The sequence below is a fragment of the Staurois parvus genome, unplaced genomic scaffold, assembly GCF_062004578.1.
Source record: "Staurois parvus isolate SC_StPar_1 unplaced genomic scaffold, SC_StPar_1.0 ptg002232l, whole genome shotgun sequence".
Classification (NCBI taxonomy): domain Eukaryota; kingdom Metazoa; phylum Chordata; class Amphibia; order Anura; family Ranidae; genus Staurois; species Staurois parvus.
In genome coordinates this window covers 107,120-131,929 of record NW_028320028.1, presented here as the reverse complement: position 1 = coordinate 131,929, position 24,810 = coordinate 107,120, and the positions used below count along the sequence as shown (strand labels likewise).

The 24,810-nt window shown below is 44.4% G+C and overlaps 2 protein-coding genes and 1 pseudogene across 2 annotated transcripts; all 3 read left to right on the top strand.

Annotated features, from left to right (window-relative positions):
- The first annotated feature begins 1,343 nt into the window (after positions 1-1,343).
- Positions 1,344-12,931, top strand: LOC149431502 (E3 ubiquitin/ISG15 ligase TRIM25-like). The gene is made up of 2 exons (XM_089665537.1): positions 1,344-1,540; positions 8,624-12,931. Exon 2 carries the CDS (start codon positions 8,625-8,627, stop codon positions 10,311-10,313), a length of 1,689 nt encoding a protein of 562 aa, XP_089521663.1. The 5' UTR covers positions 1,344-1,540; position 8,624; the 3' UTR covers positions 10,314-12,931.
- Positions 12,932-13,468: 537 nt separating this feature from the next.
- On the top strand, positions 13,469-16,596 carry LOC149431501 (E3 ubiquitin-protein ligase TRIM7-like; annotated as a pseudogene).
- A 5,615-nt stretch (positions 16,597-22,211) lies between these two features.
- LOC149431500 (E3 ubiquitin/ISG15 ligase TRIM25-like) lies at positions 22,212-23,854 on the top strand. Its single transcript, XM_089665539.1, has one exon. The coding sequence runs from the start codon at positions 22,276-22,278 to the stop codon at positions 23,833-23,835; it is 1,560 nt and encodes a 519-aa protein (XP_089521665.1). The 5' UTR covers positions 22,212-22,275; the 3' UTR covers positions 23,836-23,854.
- Positions 23,855-24,810: the final 956 nt, after the last annotated feature.

Sequence of the window (24,810 nt, the reverse complement as noted above, 5' to 3'; positions counted from 1 at the left end):
TGATATCGCCGAGTTTCCTCTTTCTCTGTACAAAAAGGAGATGGTGGCAGTGTGAAGGGAGTAAATTAACCTGACCCAGTAAAAATCGCTCTCAGGCTGCCGATACATAGATTGTGATCCAATTAGCTGGAAAATCATTGTGCAGGGTGCAGCTGGGCATGGCATTGTTACGCACGTGACATCGCGGTTTTAGATTGGCTAGTCCTTCGGTCACAAGTTTGGTGAGAAGGTCAGGGGTCTGACGCCGCGATCGTCACACACACAGGATACATTATATAATACATCATATACACACAGGATACATTATATAATACATCTTATACACACAGGATACATTACATAATACATCGTATACACACAGGATACATTACATAATACATCGTATACACACAGGATACATTACATAATACATCTTATACACACAGGATACATTACATAATACATCGTATACACACAGGGTACATTTTATAATACATCATATACACACAGGATACATTATATAATACATCGTATACACACAGGATACATGGTATACACACAGGATACATTATATAATACATCATATACACACAGGATACATTATATAATAGATCATATACACACAGGATACATTACATAACACATCGTATACACACAGGATACATGGTATACACACAGGATACATTACATAATACATCGTATGCAGACAGGATACATTATATACTGTAATACATTGTATCTTTCTCTCCTTGCAGGGGAGAAAAGTGTAAACCAAAGTATGAAAAAAATAAATAAAATAAAAATAAAGGAAAAAATAGCCAGATCAAAGGTTGATCTATGATCACTGCCAGGGTCAAAGGTCAGAGTCATTATATTTTGGGTAGGATTTTTTTTAAAAAGCATTTTTTAAATTAGTATCAGTTTAATTTAGTGTCAGTGTGCTTTAGGTAGGATAAAAAAAAGCAACAAGCACACTATTGTTTCTGGGCCTTCCTGCGGATACAACCAACAACTCACATTCACAAATGTGGTATCGCTCTGATCGTTAGGTGCATTTATTTTGAGTTGTTCTTTGGTGGTAAGTTATGGTAATAGTAATAAACATACAGCTAAATTAAAAATAAAAAAATACTCTATTTTGAGCCAATTTGGTTTCAATAATAAAAAAGAAAAAAAATCAGGAGATAGGCATTACCATTTACCACCAAATGAAAGCCCCCGATTTGTCCTTTAAAAAAAGGTATAATACCCCTGGATGCACAAAGTAGTTGCAATGATGTGTAGAGCTGTACTTACACATGTCAAAATTGCAAAATTGTTTTCAGGCATTAACATTTGTGTTACTCTCTGTCTCTAAGATAATCATCCCTGTTGCCATCAGACACGTTCCTGGAACAGGCTCAGTAATAATGGGTGTTTCATGCAGAGTACAGTGTAAATATTTGCCAGCGCACCATGGAAATTCAGGTTGAGTCCAAATGTTTTTTCATTGAAGAACAATAACATCACAAACAGAAGAGTTCAACATTTTGGCGTCACGGAGGACCCCTTCATCAGGCATGTGAGCAGATTAATCTGACCCACATGGGTTACTTTATTCTTTCAGATGAAAGAGGTGTGAAATGATAAATGTTAATTTGTACTGACAAAATGTGTCAATGCAAAGGGCAGTGTGGAGTATAGAGCACACAGCACAGTGTATAGATTAGAGCAGTGTGGAGTATAGAGCACACAGCACAGTGTATAGATTAGAGCAGTGTGGAGTATAGAGCACACAGCACAGTATAGAGGGTGGAACAGTGTGGAGTATAGAGCGCACAGCACAGTGTACAGAGTGGAGTATAGAGCTCACAGCACAGTATACAGAGTGGAGCAGTGTGGAGTATAGAGCACACAGCACAGTATACAGAGTGGAGCAGTGTGGAGTATAGAGCACACAGCACAGTATACAGAGTGGAGCAGTGTGGAGTATAGATCGCACAGCACAGTATACGGTGTGGAGCAGTATGGAGTATAGAGCGCACAGCACAGTGTATAGAGTGGAGCAGTGTGGAGTATAGATCGCACAGCACAGTATACGGTGTGGAGCAGTATGGAGTATAAAGCGCACAGCACAATGTATACAGTGGAGCAGTGTGGAGTATAGAGCACACAGCACAGTGTATAGAGTGGAGCAGTGTGGAGTATAGAGCACACAGCACAGTGTATAGAGTGGAGCAGTGTGGAGTATAGAGCATACAGCACAGTATACAGAGTGGAGCAGTGTGGAGTATAGAGCACACAGCACAATATAGAGGGTGGAGCAGTGTGGAGTATAGAGTACACAGCACAGTATAGAGGGTGGAGCAGTGTGGAGTATAGAGCACACAGCACAGTACAGAGGGTGGAGCAGTGTGGAGTATAAAGCATACAGCACAGTATAGAGGGTGGAGCAGTGTGAAGTATACAGCGCACTGCACAGTATAGAGGGTGGAGCAGTGTGAAGTATAGAGCGCACAGCATAGTATAGAGGGTGTAGCAGTGTGGAGTATAGAGCACACAGCATAGTATAGAGGGTGGAGCAGTGTGGAGTATAGAGCGCACAGCACAGTGTACAGAGTGGAGCAGAGTGGAGTATAGAGCGCACAGCACAGTATAGAGGGTGAAGCGGTGTGGAGTATAGAGCGCACAGCACAGTATAGAAGGTGAAGCGGTGTGGAGTATAGAGCGCACAGCACAGTATAGAAGGTGGAGCAGTGTGGAGTATAGAGCGCATAGCACAGTATAGAGGGTGGAGCAGTGTGGAGTATAGAGCGCACAGCACAGTATAGAATGTGGAGCAGTGTGGAGTATAGAGCGCACAGCACAGTATAGAATGTGGAGCAGTGTGGAGTATAGAGCGCACAGCACAGTGTACAGAGTGGAGTGTAGAGCTCATTTAAGAGAATATGCTGTATTCTGTACTCCATGCCTCTCTATGCTCTATACCAGGGATGCAGTGATACCAGTTTTCTACCAGTGAGTACGAGTACCGATGCAAAATGAATGGGCTCAAATCGCACTGCAAAGAATTGCATGCAAATTGAACAGGAATGTGGTACAATTGCTGTCAGAATCAAATGTGGTTTCCCGCACAGCTCCTGTGTGAACCAGTCAGGTACTGTTCACTGTGCTGCCTCTTCTGTACTGCTCACTGCTCCACTCTGCACCCTGTGCTGTATACTGCTCACTGCTCCACTCTGCACCCTGTGCTGTATACTGCTCACTCCTCCACTCTATACTCTGTGCTGTATACTGCTCACTGCTCCACTCTGCACCCTGTGCTGTATACTGCTCACTGCTCCACTCAGCACCCTGTGCTGTATACTGCTCACTGCTCCACTCTGCACCCTGTGCTGTATACTGCTCACTGCTCCACTCTGCACCCTGTGCTGTATACTGCTCACTAAAACAGATACAGTTGTGGCCAAAATTATTCAACCCCCAATGCTGTAAAGGGGTTTAGGGACTATAGTGTACATTTGGAATTGTATTCAGAATCAAATCCTACAAGGACGTTGTAACTACCCAAATGCAACTAAAATGACATCAATTGTTTATGTAATACAGTAGTAAATGGTTCTTATGTGGTTTCTTCATTGCCACAATTATTCAACCCCTTAAAGACTACCACTCTGAAGAACAGAGGTTCATACAGGTGCTTTCCATCAGGTATTGAAAACACCTGTGGATGTCACCGAGCAGCAATCAAGCATAATAAGCACCAATTAGGCAGCTTTAAAATGACTGTGATACTCAGCTCCTTCTAGACATTTACTGGTGTGGTTACAAACATGGTGAAGGCAAGAGAATGGTCCAGGAAGACAAGAGAAGAGGTGATTTCTCTTCACAGGAAGGGCAATGGCTATAAGAAGATTGCAAAGATGTTAAACATACCAAGAGACACCTTAGGAAGCATCATTCGCAAATTCAAGGCAAAGGGCACTGTTGAAACGCTACCTGGTCGTGGCAGAAAGAAGATGCTGACTTCGACTGCTGTGCGCTACCTGAAGCGTAGAGTGGAGAGAAGTCCCCGTGTGACTGCTGAGGAACTGAGAAAAGATTTGTCAGATGTGGGTACAGAAGTTTCAGCCCAGACAATAAGACGCACACTGCGTAATGAAGGCCTCCGTGCCAGAACTCCCAGGCGTACCCCCTTGCTGTCTCCAAAGAATAAGAAGAGTCGACTGCAGTATGCCAAAAGCCATGTGGACAAACCACAAAAGTTGTGGGATAGTGTTCTGTGGACTGATGAAACAAAATTAGAACTGTTTGGGCCCATGGATCAACGCTATGTTTGGAGGAGGAAGAACAAGGCCTATGATGAAAAGAACACCTTGCCTACTGTGAAGCATGGTGGAGGGTCAATCATGCTTTGGGGCTGTTTTGCTTCTGCAGGTACAGGGAAGCTTCAGCGTGTGCAAGGTACCATGAATTCTCTTCAGTACCAGGAGATATTGGATGGAAACGTGATGCAGTCCGTCACACACCTGAGGCTTGGGAGACGTTGGACCTTTCAACAGGACAATGATCCCAAGCATACCTCCAAGTCCACTAGAGCATGGTTGCAGAGGAAAGGCTGGAACATTTTGGAGTGGCCATCGCAGTCACCAGACTTAAATCCGATTGAGAACCTCTGGTGGGACTTAAAGAAAGCAGTTGCAGTGCGCAAGCCTAAGAATGTGACTGAACTGGAGGCCTTTGCCCATGAAGAATGGGCGAAGATACCCGTAGATCGCTGCAAGACACTTGTGTCAAGCTATGCTTCACGTTTAAAAGCTGTTATAACTGTAAAAGGATGCTGTACTAAGTACTAAGATTGAATGTCACTTGGGGGTTGAATAAAACTGATAATGCTGTGAGCACAGAAAAGACATTTGTGGTTATTTCATTATAACTGTTATGTTATATTTGTCTGACCTACAAGTGCCTCTTTAATGTAAATGTAAGCAAGATGACTGAATGATCAAAAGCAATGTCAAACTGGCCAAAACACTCAATTTCAGTGGGGGTTGAATAATTTTGGCCACAACTGTATATGTGAGCGCACACACAAAAAATATATATATAGCAGCTGTGCACCAGGTAACCATAAAAACCTCAAAGAACAATGTAAATCAGAAGTGCAGCGCTAAAAGGGAAATACAATATGAGTAGTACGCGTATCTACATCGTTAGATAAACAGTTCATTAGGTGACTTGAAGTGACCTCAGGTGCTCTCATGTGACTGTATCCTCCTATTAGTAAGGTGCTGTGATATAAAGTGCGGAAAGAATGCGCACTCACCAGAATGTGCAATTTAATGAGCGTTTGTATATATTTGTCCTGATGTCATCTGCTAGTCTGGGTAGTGTCTGGAATCCAGTATATTCCCTTCAATGGTCCTAGATGCTGTTAGTAGGACATCAAGGTGGTCCAGGGTTCCCCTCAGTAGAATAAAAACAATGTGGACTAACCGTCCAGTGCATAAGATGGCTCCGGAGGAGCCAGCAACGCCTTGACGTCATGCCGCTGGAGCATCGTGGAGCTCCGGCGGCCATCTTATGCACTGGACGGTTAGTCCACCTTGTTTTTATTCTACTCGTTGCAAGAATCTTCGTTCGTTTATACCTCAATAAACCCCATACTATACTACACTATGGAGATGTCTCTGCTTTGACTCCCCTGGGGAGTATTAATTTACAGCTACCCACCTGACCACCGGAGAGGGAGCCCTTACAACCCCCATAGGGCAGTACCTGAGCTATCACCTGAGGGGAACCCTGGACCACCTTGATGTCCTACTAACAGCATCTAGGACCATTGAAGGGAATATACTGGATTCCAGACACTACCCAGACTAGCAGATGACATCAGGACAAATATATACAAACGCTCATTAAATTGCACATTCTGGTGAGTGCGCATTCTTTCCGCACTTTATATCACAGCACCTTACTAATAGGAGGATACAGTCACATGAGAGCACCTGAGGTCACTTCAAGTCACCTAATGAACTGTTTATCTAACGATGTAGATACGCATACTACTCATATTGTATTTCCCTTTTAGCGCTGCACTTCTGATTTACAGTATACTACTCACTGCTCCACTCTGCACCCTGTGCTGTATACTGCTCCACTCTGCACCCTGTGCTGTATACTGCTCCACTCTGCACCCTGTGCTGTATACTGCTCCACTCTGCACCCTGTGCTGTATACTGCTCCACTCTGCACCCTGTGCTGTATACTGCTCCACTCTGCACCCTGTGCTGTATACTGCTCACTAAAACAGATATATGTGAGCGCACACACAAAAAATATATATATAGCAGCTGTGCACCAGGTAACCATAAAAACCTCAAAGAACAATGTAAATCAGAAGTGCAGCGCTAAAAGGGAAATACAATATGAGTAGTACGCGTATCTACATCGTTAGATAAACAGTTCATTAGGTGACTTGAAGTGACCTCAGGTGCTCTCATGTGACTGTATCCTCCTATTAGTAAGGTGTTGTGATATAAAGTGCGGAAAGAATGCGCACTCACCAGAATGTGCAATTTAATGAGCGTTTGTATATATTTGTCCTGATGTCATCTGCTAGTCTGGGTAGTGTCTGGAATCCAGTATATTCCCTTCAATGGTCCTAGATGCTGTTAGTAGGACATCAAGGTGGTCCAGGGTTCCCCTCAGTAGAATAAAAACAATGTGGACTAACCGTCCAGTGCATAAGATGGCTCCGGAGGAGCCAGCAACGCCTTGACGTCACGCCGCTGGAGCATCGTGGAGCTCCGGCGGCCATCTTATGCACTGGACGGTTTGTCCACCTTGTTTTTATTCTACTCGTTGCAAGAATCTTCGTTCGTTTATACCTCAATAAACCCCATACTATACTACACTATGGAGATGTCTCTGCTTTGACTCCCCTGGGGAGTATTAATTTACAGCTACCCACCTGACCACCGGAGAGGGAGCCCTTGCAACCCCCATAGGGCAGTACCTGAGCTATCACCTGAGGGGAACCCTGGACCACCTTGATGTCCTACTAACAGCATCTAGGACCATTGAAGGGAATATACTGGATTCCAGACACTACCCAGACTAGCAGATGACATCAGGACAAATATATACAAACGCTCATTAAATTGCACATTCTGGTGAGTGCGCATTCTTTCCGCACTTTATATCACAGCACCTTACTAATAGGAGGATACAGTCACATGAGAGCACCTGAGGTCACTTCAAGTCACCTAATGAACTGTTTATCTAACGATGTAGATACGCATACTACTCATATTGTATTTCCCTTTTAGCGCTGCACTTCTGATTTACAGTATACTACTCACTGCTCCACTCTGCTCCCTGTGCTGTATACTGCTCCACTCTGCACCCTGTGCTGTATACTGCTCCACTCTGCACCCTGTGCTGTATACTGCTCCACTCTGCACCCTGTGCTGTATACTGCTCCACTCTGAACCCTGTGCTGTATACTGCTCCACTCTGCACCCTGTGCTGTATACTGCTCCACTCTGCACCTTGTGCTGTATACTGCTCCACTCTGCACCCTATGCTGTATACTGCTCCACTCTGCACCCTGTGCTGTATACTGCTCCACTCTGCACCCTGTGCTGTATACTGCTCCACTCTGAACCCTGTGCTGTATACTGCTCCACTCTGCACCCTGTGCTGTATACTGCTCCACTCTGAACCCTGTGCTGTATACTGCTCCACTCTGTGCTGTATACTGCTCCACTCTGAACCCTGTGCTGTATACTGCTCCACTCTGCACCCTGTGCTGTATACTGCTCCACTCTGCACCCTGTGCTGTATACTGCTCCACTCTGCACCCTGTGCTGTATACTGCTCCACTCTGCACCCTGTGCTGTATACTGCTCCACTCTGCACCCTGTGCTGTATACTGCTCCACTCTGAACCCTGTGCTGTATACTGCTCTACTCTGCACCCTGTGCTGTATACTGCTCCACTCTGCACCCTGTGCTGTATACTGCTCCACTCTGCACCCTGTGCTGTATACTGCTCCACTCTGAACCCTGTGCTGTATACTGCTCACTGCTCCACTCTGCACCCTGTGCTGTATACTGCTCACTGCTCCACTCTGCACCCTGTGCTGTATACTGCTCACTGCTCCACTCTGCACCCTGTGCTGTATACTGCTCACTGCTCCACTCTGAACCCTGTGCTGTATACTGCTCCACTCTGCACCCTGTGCTGTATACTGCTCACTGCTCCACTCTGCACCCTGTGCTGTATACTGCTCCACTCTGCACCCTGTGCTGTGTGCTGCTCTCTGCTCAGCTGTATACACACTACAATGCATTACATGCCCTGTCACTTTCTTACCTACCATATGTCTTTTGGAACCTCTTTTTCATTTTACAAAAATAACATTTGTGTTTTGTTTGAAAATGGTGATATTTCTGAAAGGAAGGACTATCCCCCGGATGCACCTATGTACAAGCAGCTCTCTCTTTTCTCTCCTCTGTTGATGAATATGTTGCTACACGTTGTGTATTTAACATTTGCCTGACTTGTGTACTTTCTCAATCTGGCTTGTGGTGAAGGTGATTCATTCCCCACCCCGGTACATTGTATACTCAGTGCATTTCCTTTAATTATGTATTTTCAGAATGGCAGCTGTGAAAGACGATCTGAGCTGCTCCATCTGCCCGGACCCCTGTACAGACCCGGTGTCACTGCCGTGTGGACACAGATTCTGCAGACTCTGTATTTTGCTTGAGCTGGACACCCAGGAAAATTCAAAAGTTTATTTCTGTCCACAATGTAGGATGGAATTTGAGGAACGCCCTCCGATGCTCCATAAGAAAATGCGTCTATACGTGAAAGAGATAGTTCCTTGTACATATTGTAATGGTCCTTCCACTGCAGAGAAGACGTGTCTCCTTTGTGATGCTTCATTTTGTCCTGAACACCTAAAAAAACACAGTTCTGCGCCTCAACATGTTCTCATAGAGCCTACTGCATCCCCTTCGGACCGAAAATGTACTTTCCACCAGAAGGTCCTGGATCATTACTGCACAGAGGATGACGCCTTCATCTGTTCGCTCTGCTACGTAGCTGGAGACCACAAGAAGCACAATGTGATGTCTCTGAATTTAGACAATGCTGTGAAGGCGAAAGAACACCTATTTCCACTTATAAAAAATCTGAGAAAGGAAAGTCAGAAAATTGAGACTCAGATCCATAGCTTGCAGGACCAAAAGGCAGCACTGGCAAGAAAAACAGATGCTGTCAGCAAAAAGGTTACTGACCAAATCCAGAACATCAAAAAAGACCTTGAGGAGCTTCAGCAGAAGGTCCTGAATGAGGTCCACACAAAGAAAAGAAGAGTTTCAAAATCAATCCTTGATTGCAAAATGAAGCTGGAGGAGCAGAGACGAGAGCTGTGCAGAAATATTTGTGACATACGGGAGCTACACAATATAAGTGATCCATTGACTTTTCTCAGTAAAGTAATGGGAACTGATCTAATCGGGATTTTCAATGCAGAACAAATCAAAGTAAGTGGGAATGAGCTCTACGAAACAGAAATTTCAGAGCTGCTGCACAAGGAACTCTTACAATTCACTGATGGTCTTAATGAACAGTTCTTGATGGATGGCTTCCCAAAGATGCAGGAGCTGCGTAATATAAGAGATCCATTGACGTTTCTGAAGAAAGTAATGGGAACTGATCAGTTTGACAAAAAAAAAATATCAGTGATGCTGCACAAGGAACTCTTACAATTTGCAGACGGTCTGATTAAACTGATGCTGAAGGATGCCTTTCCAAAAGTGAAGAAATCAAACATCAATCTGGACATAAATACAGCTCACTGTAAAATTATCGTGACAAGTCACCCCAGTACTGCCTATTATAGTGCGAAACGTCAAGTTAGATGTGATGGTCCAGAGAGGTTCCGATCCCAACATGTTTTGAGTAACCGCAAATTCTCATCAGGGAATCACTACTGGGAGGTGGAGGTGATGGGAAGACAATGTAGCATTGGAGTCGCCTATAATAATATAAAGAGAAAGACAACAAAAAATGGCTCACGCATTGGATACAACAAGAGATCCTGGAGTCTCGGCATAGATGACAACCTTCACGTGTGGCACAACTATACTGGAACACAAATCTCCACGGATTCCCCTGTGCAATCGTTTGCGATATTCCTGGAATATGAGGCTGGGCGTCTGTCCTTCTACCAGCTGTGCAACCCCATCAGACACCTCCACACCTTCACCACCACCTTCACCGAACCTCTACATGCTGCCTTCTATCTTGGTGAGGGTTCCATAATTACAATCCTAAATTAATACCACAAAAAAAAACCCCTCCTGACCCTCACGCCTTAGAGTTATATTAAAGCGGAGTTCCACTCACGCTGTCAAAAAATAAAAGTCAACAGCTACAAAAACTGTAGCTGCTTAATTTTAAAAAACAGCCACTTACCTGTCCCTCGGTCCCATGGTGTGTCCCCTGCAGCCCAGCCTGTATTCCAGGAGGCCGGCATCTCCAGTGTGGGCATCCGGCTGTGATAGCTTGTGGCTTCACAGCCAGGTAACCACTGCGCATGCGCGAGTAGCGCTGCACTTCATGAATGGTCCTGTAGTCTTCTGGGACCTGTCACGTGTCCCAGAAGACTACAGGGAGGGAGGGAGGACACCTTCCGCTTCCAATCACCTAGGCAATCGGACTGGAAGTGGGAGCGGGTACCTGTCAAATTTGGGTACCTGCTACCCACCCAAAGGTGCCAATCCTTAATGGGGAGCAGTCCTTAAAGCGGAACTTCCCCTTTTGGGTGGAGCTCCACTTTAACCACTTTCTTACCCGCATTGTACTGCGGATGGGCGGCAGCTACAGGCACAGCGACGTACTGGTACCTTGCTGTGGCTGTACCTACACATGTTGTGAAGATCTGTCTCACCATCAGCATTCCAATTCATCACAAAGGTGTTCAGTAGGGTTGAGGTCAGGGTTCCGTGAAGTTCCAGTCCTATCCGGCTTCTACTGTGTACGTGCTTTGTTTGGTCTATTCAATCCTATGGCTGGAGCTGTATTCCTCTGGATGGCTGGGGGTCTCCATGAGTATTGATCAGCCGATGGAATGAATGGGGAAAGCAGCACACGTGCAGTTAGATTTGGATATAGCCGGGACTTTTGTGCTTTGTGGTGCCAGCAGAAGACATTTGGGGCAGGGCAAAGGAACGTATTTAGGCAGGTGGCTGTCATTCAGGTTGGTGGGTGGAACATTTTAAATAATATTGATACTATTCATCAAATAATACAAAAAGGGAAAAGGTAAAGAATGAGTATACATTGTCCTCCACACTTCTCCACTCTGTATACTGTGCTGTGAGCTCTCTACTCCCCACTGCTCCACTCCATATACTGTGCTATGAGCTCTATACTCCCCACTGCTCCACTCCATATACTGTGCTATGAGCTCTATACTCCCCACTGCTCTACTCTGTATACTGTGCTATGAACTCTATACTCCCCCATGCTCCACTCTGTATACTGTGCTGTGAGCTCTATACTCCCCACTGCTCCACTCTGTATACTGTGCTGTGAGCTCTATACTCCCCACTGCTCCATTCTGTATACTGTGCTGTGAGCTCTATACTCCCCACTGCTCCACTCCATATACTGTGCTGTGAGCTCTATACTCCCCACTGCTCCACTTTGTATACTGTGCTGTGAGCTCTATACTCCCCACTGCTCCACTCTGTATACTGTGCTGTGAGCTCTATACTCCCCACTGCTCCACTCTGTATACTGTACTGTGAGTTCTTTACACTACACTGTTCCACTCTGTATACTGTGCTATGAGCTCTATGCTGTACACTGCTCCACACTGTATACTGTGCTATGAGCTCTATGCTGTACACTGCTCCACTCTGTATACTGTATTGTGAGTTCTTTACACTACACTGCTCCATTCTTTATACTGTGCTGTGAGATCTATACTCCACACTGCTCCACTCTGTATACTGTGCTGTAAGCTCTATCCTGCACCCTGATCTACTCTGTATACTGTGCTGTGTGCTCTATTCTGCACCCTGATCTACTCTGCATACTGTGCTGTGTGCTCTATTCTGCACCCTGATCTACTCTGTATACTGTGCTGCGTGCTCTATTCTGCACCCTGATCTACTCTGCATACTGTGCTGTGTGCTCTATCCTGCACCCTGATCTACTCTGCATACTGTGCTGTGTGCTCTATCCTGCACCCTGCTCCACTATGTATGCTATGCTGTATGCTCTACACAGCTTATTCTCCGCTCTGTGTACTTTGCAGTGTGCTCTGTACTGCACCTTGCTCAGCTCTGCACACTGTGCTGTGTGTTTTGTGCTGCACACTGCTGTACTCTGCATACTGTGCTCTGCATTCAGCACTGCTCACTGCTCCACTCCGTACCCTTTTCTGTGTGCTGCATACTGCTCGACCCTCTACACTACAATGCAATACATACCCTGTCACTTTCCTACCTAGCCTACTTTTATGTAACCATTTTTTAATTTTTCAAAAAAGTCTTATTTTTTTAAATTTGTGATATTTTTGAAAGGAACCTATTTACAAGTATCCAGGAGCGGACTGACCATTCGGGCACTCGGGCACTGTCTGAGGGCCCGGGGTCAGTAAGGAGCCCCATGATGTGCCCCTGGTACCTTTTATAGGCTTTTTTGGGTGTGTTTTGAGTGTGGGCAAGCACACAGGGGCCCCATGGTCTCCTACTGCCCGGGGGCCCCATGAGTTGTCAGTCCGACCCTGCAAGTATCTATCTATTCTCCTTCTCTTTTGCTATTGTGTATTTAACATTTGCTTGACTTGTGTCCTTTCTTAAACTTTCTTGCGGTGAAAGTGATTGATTTCCCACCCCGGTACACTGTGTAATTTCCCACCCCAGGAAACCGAGCATTTCCTTCGATTGTACATTTTCAGAATGGCAGCTGTGAAAGAAGACCTGAGCTGCTCCATCTGCCTGGCCCCCTGTACAGACCCAGTGTCACTGCCGTGTGGACACAGATTCTGTACAGGCTGCATTATGTATGAGCTGGACACACAGAAAAGTTCTGAAGTTTTTTTCTGTCCACAATGTAAGACACAATTTGAGGAACGCCCTCTGATACTCTGTAAGAAATTGCGGCTGTGTGAGGAAGAGATAGTCCTTGTACATACTGTGATGATCCTTCCCCTGCAGAGAAGACATGTCTGCACTGTGATGCTTCACTTTGTGCTAAAAACCTAACTAAGCACAGTTCTGCAGGGGTGTCCCAAGGGTTGGTGTCACCCGGTGCGGTAAGACTTGGTGACACCCCCTCCGACGCTCCTGGCAGAATGGATCGGATCTGCGGATTGAGCATAATGGATCGGAGTCTGATCCATTATCCTCCCCAATCCGCAGCTCCGATCCATCCTGCGGGGATTGTCAGCATGCAACCTATACGGGGTTAACCGATCTCTCCATGCAAAGCTAAGTTGTAAAGCAAGCCAACGATCCATCCTGCAGGAATCATCAGCTTGCTTTACAACTTACCTTTTCGTGGAGCGAGTCCAGTGTCACCCCGTGCGGTCAGTGTCACCCGGTGCGGCGTGCACCCCCTGCACCTGCCTAGGGACGCCCCTGCAGTTCTGCACCTGAACATGTTCTCATGGAGCCTACTGCTTACTGCTTCCCCGGAGGACGGAAAATGTACCAAGCACCAACAGCTCCTGGATCATTACTGCACAGAGGATGACAACTTCATCTGTTTGTCTTGCTACGTATCTGCAGACCACAAAAGGCACGAGGTGATGTCTCTGACACTGCTGAGAAGGGGAAGGAATACATAATTTCACCTATAGGGAATCTTAAAAAGGAAAGTAAAAATATTGAGGCTCAGATCCATAGCTTGCTGGGCCATGAGCCAGCACAGACACGAAAAACAGAGGCTGTTGGCAAAAGAGTCACTGCCCAAATCCAAAACATCAAGAAGGACCTTGAGGATCTTCAAAAGAAGGTCCTGAACAAGGTCAACACAAAGAAAAGAAAAGTTTCAAAATCAATCTTTGATTGCAAAAGCAAGTTGGAGAAGCAGAAGCAAGAGCTGACCGGAAAGGTTAGTGATATGCAGGAGCTACATAATGTAAGCGATCCATGGACCCAAGTAATGGGAACTGATTTCATTGGGATCTTCAATGTTGAACATAGCAAAGTAAGCGGTAATCAATTCGATGAAAAACCAACTGCACAACAAACTCTTACAATTCGCTGACGGTCTGATCAACCTTATGCTGAAGGATGCCTTTCCAAAAATGAAGAGATCAAAGATCACCCTGGATATAAAGACAGCTCACTGTATAACTAAATGAAGGGGATATTTCAGAATGGCATATTATAGCGTAAATTGTCAAGTTAGACGTGGTGGTCCAGAGAGGTTGCGATCCCAACATGTTTTAAGTAGGTGCAACTTCTCATCAGGGAATCACTACTGGGAGTTGGAGGTGAAGGGGACACAGTGTAGCATTAGGGTCGCCTATAATAATATAGAGAGAAAGACAACAGGACGTGACTCACAAATTGGTTACAACAGGAGATCCTGGGGTCTCAGAGTAGATAATAACCTTAGTGTTTGGCGCAACTATGCTAAAATAAAAATCCCCACCGATTCTCCTGTGAGGTCATTTAGGATATTCCTGGAATATGAGGCTGGGCGTCTGTCCTTCTACCAGCTGTACGACCCCATCAGACACCTCCACACCTTCACCACCACCTTCACCAGACTCCTGCACGCTGCCTTCTATCTTGGTGACGGTTCCAAAATTACAATCCTAAACTAATACTGCTACAAATACACTCTATGGACCAAACGTTTGTAGAACCTGACCATCACACCTGAAATATTAACATCCATTATTAATAGTATATATTTAATTGATCTTTAACAAGACTTTACTATGGGCATTAATACTGAATTGTTCCTGTACCCATTTGTGGTTCTAATAGCCTCCACTATCCTGGGATGGATTTCTATGAGATTTTTGGAGCTTTGGGAATCTGTGCCAATTCAACCAAAGTAAAATTTGAGAGGTCAGGTACTGATGTTGGACATGAAGATCTATCTCGCCTACACAAAGGTCTTCAGTAGGCTTAGGGTCAAGGCTCTGTGCAGGCCACTCAAGTTCTTCCACATCAAACTTCTCAATGTCTTTATGGAATTGGCTGAGGGCACAGGGGCACAGTCATGCTGAAAAAGGAAAAGTATTTCTCCAAATTGTTGTCACAATAGTAGAATTGTCTAAAATGTCTTTTCATGCTGTAGCATTAACATAATTCTTTACTGGAAAAAATGAACTTAATCATTTGGGGGTTAGCCACACACTTTTGGCCATATACTGTAGATAGGTGTGATGGTCAGAGCTAGAGCTCTCCAATCAGTAAAGCTTGTGCTCCTTGCTGACTGGACAGCCCTAGCTCTAAGTCCACAGGGGACAGGACTGACTTCTTTTGAGAAGGTGTGGATTTCCACAGGTTATCAAAATGCAAAGTCATGACTTGAGTCCAATCAGCTTGTATTCAGCAACTCACCACAAATATGAGGACCCCTCCAGGAGGGAATATTAACCCAAGGTGAGAAAAGGTGTGATAGGTCAAAGAAGGTCCAAATGAAAAATCTTTAGGAGTCTCAGGAGATGTATCATTTGCTGCTCTCTTTGACCTTTCACACTTCTGTTGGAAGACAACTGATTCCACACAGGGAGCAAAGGTTCTTCTCTACAGAATGCCGGCAGGGGAAAGGCTTTTCCACCCAGGATGTGGTTGGTTTCCTTAAGATATTGAACATCTTTTATCTTGACTAACCTGAAATATATTTAGTCAATGTAAACTGAAAGTTTATGAGTAGTGGCCTTTAAATATCCCCAGGTTACAGTCACCTACCTAAATACTTACCTTCAGCCCCCTCATAAATCTCAATCCCATCTAGCTTTTACCATGCATGCTTGGTGTTTGGCCAATTCATTTTTTTGGATGGAGCTGTATTCCTTTGGATGGCTGAGAGCCTCCATGAGTACAGACCAGCCAATGGAAAGAATGGGAAAGCAGCACACAATCGCATTAAGAGCTGGACATGGCTGGGACTTTTGGGTTGTATGGTGCCAGCAGAAGAGCTCTGTGGCAGGGCAAAGGAAAGTATTTGGGCAGATGGCTGTCATTAAGGTCGGTGGGTGGAACATTTAAAGGACAAATGTAATAAAATGGCACTCATCCTTTAAATTTCCTTTATTGTATTACAGTATATGATGAATATTAGGTTTAAATAAAAATGCTTTCATTTGATTCATTACAGTTAATAGATTTAGATCCTTGTACATGATGTAATTTTGTGAACCATGAGCTGAAGACGTCATTGTTATATGTCATCATAAAAATGTATAAATAGTATATAAACAGTAAATCGATTTTTGCTGTAGAAGCTATATCATTACCTAAACATGTGATATTATAGATTGTAGATTTATTATGAAAAACAGGTTTACAGTAGTATTGAATCTTTTCTTTATCATGTATGGATTGTTTTTGTTTTGTGTATGAATAAAGTTTTAAATGATTACAACCCGTAGTCAATATTTAACCATACTGTACTACAAGTCATTGGGCCGGCCCATGAAGGGGGGTAATACGGTTCAGAAGGAGAAGGAAATTCTTGAAATATATCACTCTGTTTGTAATGAATTTATATAATATATGAGTTTCACTTTTTGAATTGAATTACTACAATAATTTAACTATATATTATTCACTATATCTGGTCTCCCCGGAGACTGCATTCACTATATCCAGTTTCCATGGACCCTGCATTCACTATATCCGGTCTCCCCAGACCCTGCATTCACTATATCTGGTCTCCCCGGACCCTGCATTCACTATATCCAGTTTCCATGGACCCTGCATTCGCTATATCCGGTCTCCCCAGACCCTGCATTCACTATATCTGGTCTCCCCGGACCCTGCATTCACTATATCTGGTCTCCCCGGACCCTGCATGCACTATATCCGCTCTCCCCAGACCCTGCATTCACTATATCCGGTCTCCCCAGACCCTGCATTCACTATATCCGGTCTCCCCGGACCCTGCATTCACTATATCCAGTTTCCATGGACCCTGCATCACTATATCCGGTCTCCCCGGACCCTGCATTCACTATATCTGGTCTCCCCAGACCCTGCATTCACTATATCTGGTCTCCCCGGACCCTGCATTCACTATATCTGGTCTCCCCGGACCCTGCATTTACTATATCTGGTCTCCCCGGACCCTGCATTCACTATATCCGCTCTCCCCGGACCCTGCATTCACTATATCCGGTCTCCCCAGACCCCGCATTCACTATATCTGTTCTCCCCGGACCCTGCATTCACTATATCCGCTCTCCCCGGACCCCGCATTCACTATATCCGCACTCCCTGGACCCTGCATTCACTATATCTGGTCTCCTCAGACCTTGCATTCACTATATCTGGTCTTCCCGGACCCTGCATTCACTATATCCGCTCTCCCCGGACCCTGCATTCACTATATCTTGTCTCCAAGGACCCTGCATTCGTTATATCTGCTCTCCCCGGATCCTGCATTCACATATCTAGTCTCCCCGGACCCTGCATTCACTATATCCGCTCTCCCTGGACCCTGCATTCACTATATCTGGTCTCCCCGGACCCTGCATTCACTATATCTGGTCTCCCCAAACCTTCATTCACTATATCCGCTCTCCCCGGACCCTGCATTCACTATATCTGGTCTCCCCGGACCCTGCATTCACTATATCTGGTCTCCCCGGACCCTGCATTCACTATATCTGGTCTCCCCGGACCCTGCATTCACTATATCTGGTCTCCCTGGACCCTGCATTCACTATATCCGTTCTCCCTGGACCCTGCATTCACTATATCTGGTCTCCCTGGACCCTGCATTCACTATATCTGGTCTCCCCGGACCCTGCATTCACTATATCTCGTCTCCCACAGCACACACAACATGGAAAACAATTATTTTAGTAAATATAAATTGCTAAATACCTTTTCTCATCAACAGTATATAGCAGTCTTCTGACTTCAGCAGAGCACTGGTTAAAGCTTGTAGGAGATTTCTTTCTGTTCTAGGAGGATGCAGAACCCCTGACCTCTGGCTGACCAGTGCTGATTGTCCCTGTGCTGATCACATGCACTGTCCCAGGAAAAAAAAATATTTCTAGCAATACACATTAAACTGAGCATGTGTAGAGCGGCTACGGGTTCAGTCTGCCTTATCAGCATAGACATTTGAACAAGAGGAGGAACAGGGAAGTCAGGATCAAACAGCCTTTTTACACAATGCAGAGGATTAACCCGTTATGTTCCACAGTGAGTATAACAAGCATGCTTTACTGCATCTACAGACTGATTGTACTGTTGTGGGTTTAGTAACACCTCAATGTTAATGGAAGGAATGGTGCCTTATCATTGTCTTTGGAAGGAATATTGCCTGTATCAGTGGGAGGAATAATTCCCCAAGGGCCAGATAAAAGCAAGCAAAGGGCAACATCTGGCCTGCGGGCCACAGTTTGGAGACCACTGTTCTAGAGCAATCATCTTGAATAAACTCATGAAGTTGACCGAAAGTTCAAATAAACGCGTAGACTCCTGGCTCGCGTGTACTCCTCTATCTGATAACTATGACAATGTAACAAACTACATTTCCTATTGCAGTAAGGTTAACCCATGACACACACTGGGGGACGAACCACGAGATTGGATCATTTTTAATACGCGTTTGTGCTTTCTATTTTAACATGAATCTGTGAGCACTAAAAACTGATATCTTGTGAAAATTGTTGTGTTGATTGGCTCCCTAAACATCCCGCAGAAACACAAATTTGCCTTGGCATTCTTGGGATGTTGGTACAACAATGTCTGTATGTAACAATCGGCTGCTATGCTTGCTATTTAAATCTTTACAAAAAGAGTAGTTGATGCATGGCAAGGACTTCCAGCAGAGGTAGTGGGTCAGTCAGCAGTAAATGAATTCAAACTGGCCTGAGAAAACATAGATCTGTACGTAGACTCAGCAGAGCACTCGGTCTTTTTCTGCTGTCATTCTTACATGTTTCTAAATATAAAAGATTTTCTAGAAAGGACACCTCAAGGAATGTCGTTTTACATGACGAACCCAAAATAAGAAAGAAAAATGTTTCCCTTCTCACATTAATGGAGTCAGAAAACGAAACTAAATTCTTTGTTACAGGAGGAGGAAACGAAACAGATTTTTCTCTTCATTGATTTCCAGGAATAAGAAACAAAAGTAACTTTCTCATACTTTGGGTATAGGAGTAACAAGGAGACATTTTCCATTTTCCCTTCTCTTCTTTACAGGTGTAAGAAACCAAAAAATATTTCCTTCCTCTTCTGGCTGCTTCACATTGGGATCTCTTGTTCCCGTGCGATTCCCGTGCATTCACACGCGGTCCCGTGCGGTGCGTTTTGGCAGCCCATTCATTTGGCTGGGCTGCAAAACGAACCGACTGCTCAAAAAAGTACTGCTTGCACTACTTCTCCAAACTAAATGCAGCAAATCGCATGATACTGCAGTACCGTGTATTTTGGTGGTCACACCGGCATGAAGCAAGCAGGGGCGGACTGACCACTTGGAAACTCGGGCACTGCCCGAGGGCCCGGGGTCAGTAGGGGGCCCCATGAGATGGCCCTGGTACCTTTTTTATAGGCTTTTTTGAGTTTGGGCAAGGACACAGGGGCCCCATGATGCCCTATTGCCCGGGGGCCCCATGAGTTGTCAGTCCGTCCCTGGAAGCAAGTGAACAGTACAAATGCACACGTTCCTGCATTCAAAGTGGCTGTGTGTATAAGTTTGTGTTGCAGGGACCGTCGGCTGGAATCGAACAGAATCAGCAAGGGAGAATGTCACCAGCACACTGAGGATCACCAGAATGGGGCCAGAGGTTTTAACCATTAGCCGCCCGGCCTATAGCCGTTTGACGGCTGCAAAAATGCTTCGGATTTCCGGATGCACTCCATTTGGCGTCCTCCCGCACATGCGCAGTTTTCGCGCTTGCAGAGCAGCGCAGCGGCGCGATCTGTCACCGGCCGTGTACCTCGGACACGGCCGATGACTGATCTGAGTATCGGCCCTGTTGCCGGTACCATGTGACCTGCTGTGACCAATCACAGCAGGTCACATGACAGTTGTATACAATGGATGGCTTCATTCATGCCATCCATTGTATACTAGTGCCTAGCTGTGAATGGTCACAGCAGGTCACATGCACATGTCATGTGATTAGCTGTGGCCAAATCACAGCTAAGCACAAAAAAAAAAAAAAAAAAAAAAAACTGAATGAATCGATGTCATTCAGGTAAATGCTTGATTATAGCAAAGTAATTCTTTGCTATAAGAAATTGTGTAAAAAAAAAAAAAATACTGATCACTTTCCCAAAGTAGTACAATGTTACTATGGTAACATTGTACTACTTTGGTCATAGTAAAATATGAAAAAAAAATCTTAAAAAAAAAAAAAAAAAAAAAATTTAATAAAAAATTAAAAATAATAAAAAAAAAAATATATATATATTTTTTTCCTACTGTCACCAGTCAGTGTCCCTGTTCACCGCCATGCCAGTTATATGATGACGCTGTACTGCACTGGTGACAGTATGTAAAAAAATTGTGAAAATAATTTTTTTAATTTTTTCATTTTCCGAAAAATTATGACAAAAAAAATACAACTTCAAAAAACTCGCCATTCCTCTTATGAAATACGTCGGACTGTCTACTCTGCAAAAAGGGGTCATTTGGGGATATCTGTACTATTCTGACTTTCTTGGACCTCAAGAAATTAGATTGGCCGTCAGTACTTCAGGATTGATCAATATTCAGATCTATACCATAGTTTGTGAACTCTATAACTTTCCTACAAACTAAATATTACATCCTAATTTGGGTTATTTTCACCAAAGACATGTAGCAGAATACATCTCGGCCTAAATTTATGAAGAACAATTATTTATTTGTAAACTTTTATAACACAAACAAAGAAAAACGTGGTTTTTTAAAAAAAGTTTGGACTTTTTTTGTTAATTTAGCAAAAAATAAAAACCCCAGCGGTGATTAAATACCACCAAAAGAAAGCTCTAGTTGTGTGGAGAAAATTATAAAATTTTAGTTTGGGTACAATGTTGTATGACCGCGCAATTGTCATTCAAAGTGTGAGAGCGCTGAAACCTGAAAAATGGCCTGGGCAGGAAGGTGTAAAATTGCCCGGTATTGAAATGGTTAATGAATGATCACATAGTTACGGCAAGGCAATGTTTTGGAGTCTCAGGCATGTGAATGATGAAGGGGTCCTGTGAGACTCCGAAACGTTGCCTTGCTGGAACTATGTGATTGTTCATTAAAACTTTTGGCCCCATATTGGTGATCCTCTGTGTGCTGGTGACATTTTCCCTCACACCGGCATGAAGATCGCAAAGGCAGTGCGGGAAACGTGCACCTTTTCTGAATTGTGTTCTGATGTGACCTGGTCCTTATTTGGTTGTTAGGAAACAAGATCAGTATGTCTCCCATAAAATAATCAAAAAAAATACCTGAAATTAAATTCCACTTTCTTTATTTCATATAAAAAGATTCCTTTTAACCTCTTGACTCCAAGCACACGCAAATATGTGGCCTCTCGGCGTCAGGGCCTTGACTCCGAGCGGCTGCCATTAGAAAATACTTATGCGCTGAGAGCGCGTGCCCTGTGTGCTCCCAGTACATATGTACGTGACTCACGGAAAGGTCCCGATCTCCCATTGCGATTGGGACCTTTTCCGATCATGTGACCGCCATGACGGCGAATCACAGCGGTCACATGACCCTAAAACCTCCCGGCGGCTAAAATTCTTAAAGGGCCAGGAGTCACCGGCACTAAGAGGTTAATGAGCTTACCTATCTATTCTTAGCTGCTCTGTTGAAAAAAAGTCTTGTGGATAAGGCAAGTGAGAGAAAAGCACATCGGGATGGCTGGGCCAGAAAAGTGAACTTATCCTTTAATATAGGAAACTTCCTAGAGTTGTTGTATCAAACTACAGCAAATAATGGGTTAAGTGAACAGGGAGGATCTCATTTTATATAACACCGATGAACTTATGACAAGCATTCACAGAAATACTTTCACATTCACCTCCGTGTACGGGACAGATCAGTCGCTCCCAGCTTCTCTTCTCTACAGAGTTGTAGCAAAAGTTAATTTTTATCCCCAGAATGGCGACTTCTGGCCTGAGAGAGGAACTGAACTGCTCCATCTGCCTGAACCTTTATAAGGAGCCCGTATCACTGAAATGTGGCCACAACTTCTGCCGGGACTGTATAGTGACTGTTCTGGATACACAGAAGAAGAAGTCTACCAATTATTCCTGTCCGGAGTGCAGAGAGCAATATACAGAGCGCCCTCCGCTGGAGAAGAACAGGAAGCTGTGTAACATTGTGGATAATTTCAGATCTGCTCACCCGGAGGACACAGAAGTCTTCTGTACGTACTGTGATCCTCCTACACCAGCTACTAAAACATGTCTGCACTGTGAGGCCTCATTTTGTGATAAACACTTAAGAAGCCACAGCAAGTCAGCAGATCACATTTTAACTGATCCCACCACATCATTTGAAGACAGAAAATGCTCCACACACAAAGAGATCCTGAAATATTACTGCACAGAGGACAGTGCCTGTATCTGTATGTCCTGCTGGGTGGCTGGAGACCACAATGGACATAAAGTGGAGCTTCTGAATGTGGCCTCTGAGAAGAAGAAACAGAAACTGAAAGATGTAACTGAGAAACTGGACAATGTCAGACAAGAGACTGAGAAGAGAATCCAGAATATGGAAAATCATAAAACAGGAGAGAAAGGAAAAGCAGACGATGTCACCGGGAGAGTCACTGAGCTGTTTAGAGACATCAGGAGACATCTGGATGATGTGGAGAAGAGAGTCCTGACTGAGGTCTCCAGACAGGAGAAGAAGATCTCCCAGTCAGTCAATGATGTGATCCAGAAGCTGGAGAAACAGAAGAATGAGCTGTCCAGGAAGATTGATGAAATGGGGGCCATATGTACCATCACAGATCCATTAACTGTGCTAAAGAAAGAAATGATCAGTGATGACATCACTCCTAGGAGTGGTGATGTAAGAGATGCTGAATGTCTGGATGAAGGAATGATCTCACAGATGCTCCACAGAGGACTTCTCCACTTTACAGACAGTCTGATAGATCTGAAGACAAAGAGACAATTCTCAGTGATGGAGAAATCAGGCATCTTATTGGATATAAAAACAGCTCATAATGAAATCATTATATCACAGGATCTGAAATCAGCTGCTTACACCAGTAAACCAGAGAATAGACCGGATGTTCCAGAGAGGTTTAAATCTAGACAGGTATTAAGTACACAGAGCTTCTCATCTGGGAGATATTACTGGGAGGTGGATGTGAGTGGAGCCAAGGAATGGCTGATAGGGGTGGCCGGTCACAGCATAGAGAGGAAGATTGCAGGAAATGAATCTTATATAGGTTATAATGACAAGTCATGGGGTCTGACCCAGAGAGAATCAATTCTTCAAGCCTTACACAAAAACTCAGGTAAAAATATAGACTTCAACTCCTTTCTACAGACTGTGGGGATCTATCTGGATTACAATGCAGGACGTCTGTCCTTCTACCAGCTGTGTGACCCCATCAGACACCTCCACACCTTCACCGCCACCTTCACTGAACCCCTCCATGCTGCTATTTGTGTGTTCACAGATTCTGTCATAAGAATACTATAGTAAAAATGTATCACCTTTGTGCTGGACTCTCCAGTGTCAGATCACGTATTTAACCTACAAGAGGGGCATAGCCTAAGGCCCTTTTCATGTGGGCAGACTCCAGCAGCAGATCCTTCTACTCATCGGGGTATCTGTCCACTGATCTCTGCTGAGCAGACGGATGACATGTCTGTGTTTGCTCTGCTTATGCAGATCAGACATGGACACAGCCCACTTTCCTCTTTGGGCTGTCAGATGTAAACGGACCGCCTGTCTGTTTACACCCGACTGTCATCTGATCCGCCCAGAAGAATGGGAACATATCCCCCTTCCGTCTGTTTTAAGCAGATGCATGTCCATTTACATTTGCTTCTCCATAGAGGACAATGGATGGTCCAATCAGGTCTGCCTGAAAAACAGACAGGTGGACCCAATCGGTCCGCCAGTGTGAAAGGGGCCTAATCCTGCAACACGTCTGATATATATATTGGATATAAAAATGCATCTAATAGCTCAGTATCAAGAAACAAATACAATTATAATAATGTTTATAAAATATGATGAGATAAAATGATCAGTTCTAATCATATACTGTACAGGCAGTCCCCGGGTTACAAACAAGATAGGTTCTGTAGGTTTGTTCTTAAGATGAATTTGTATGTAAGTTGGAACAGGTACATTTTTTTTAAGTGTAACGCCAGTCAAAAAATTATTTCTATGTTTTGGATGGCATAGGGAAGGGTTAACTGGCCATGCAGTGATGTGGGATTGCTGACAGGTCCAATAGATAAAGAGTAGGTGGCAGCATACGGTGAGCAACAAGATGGCCGCCCAGCAGTTTCCGGGACCAGCGTGATGTCACACTGCCTCCCTTCCTAAGTACAAGTCATATGTAAGTCGAATGTTTGCAACTCTGGGACTGGCTGTATATACTTGAAACTCTTGATTTATTGTTGAGCCCAACACATGCAGATGCCAAGGTAAGGCCAAGGTGCC

Coding starts and splice junctions, on each gene's coding strand:
- LOC149431502 (XM_089665537.1), top strand. CDS start 8,625: ATGGCAGCTGTGAAAGACGATCTGAGCTGCTCCATCTGCCCGGACCCC.
- LOC149431500 (XM_089665539.1), top strand. CDS start 22,276: ATGGCGACTTCTGGCCTGAGAGAGGAACTGAACTGCTCCATCTGCCTG.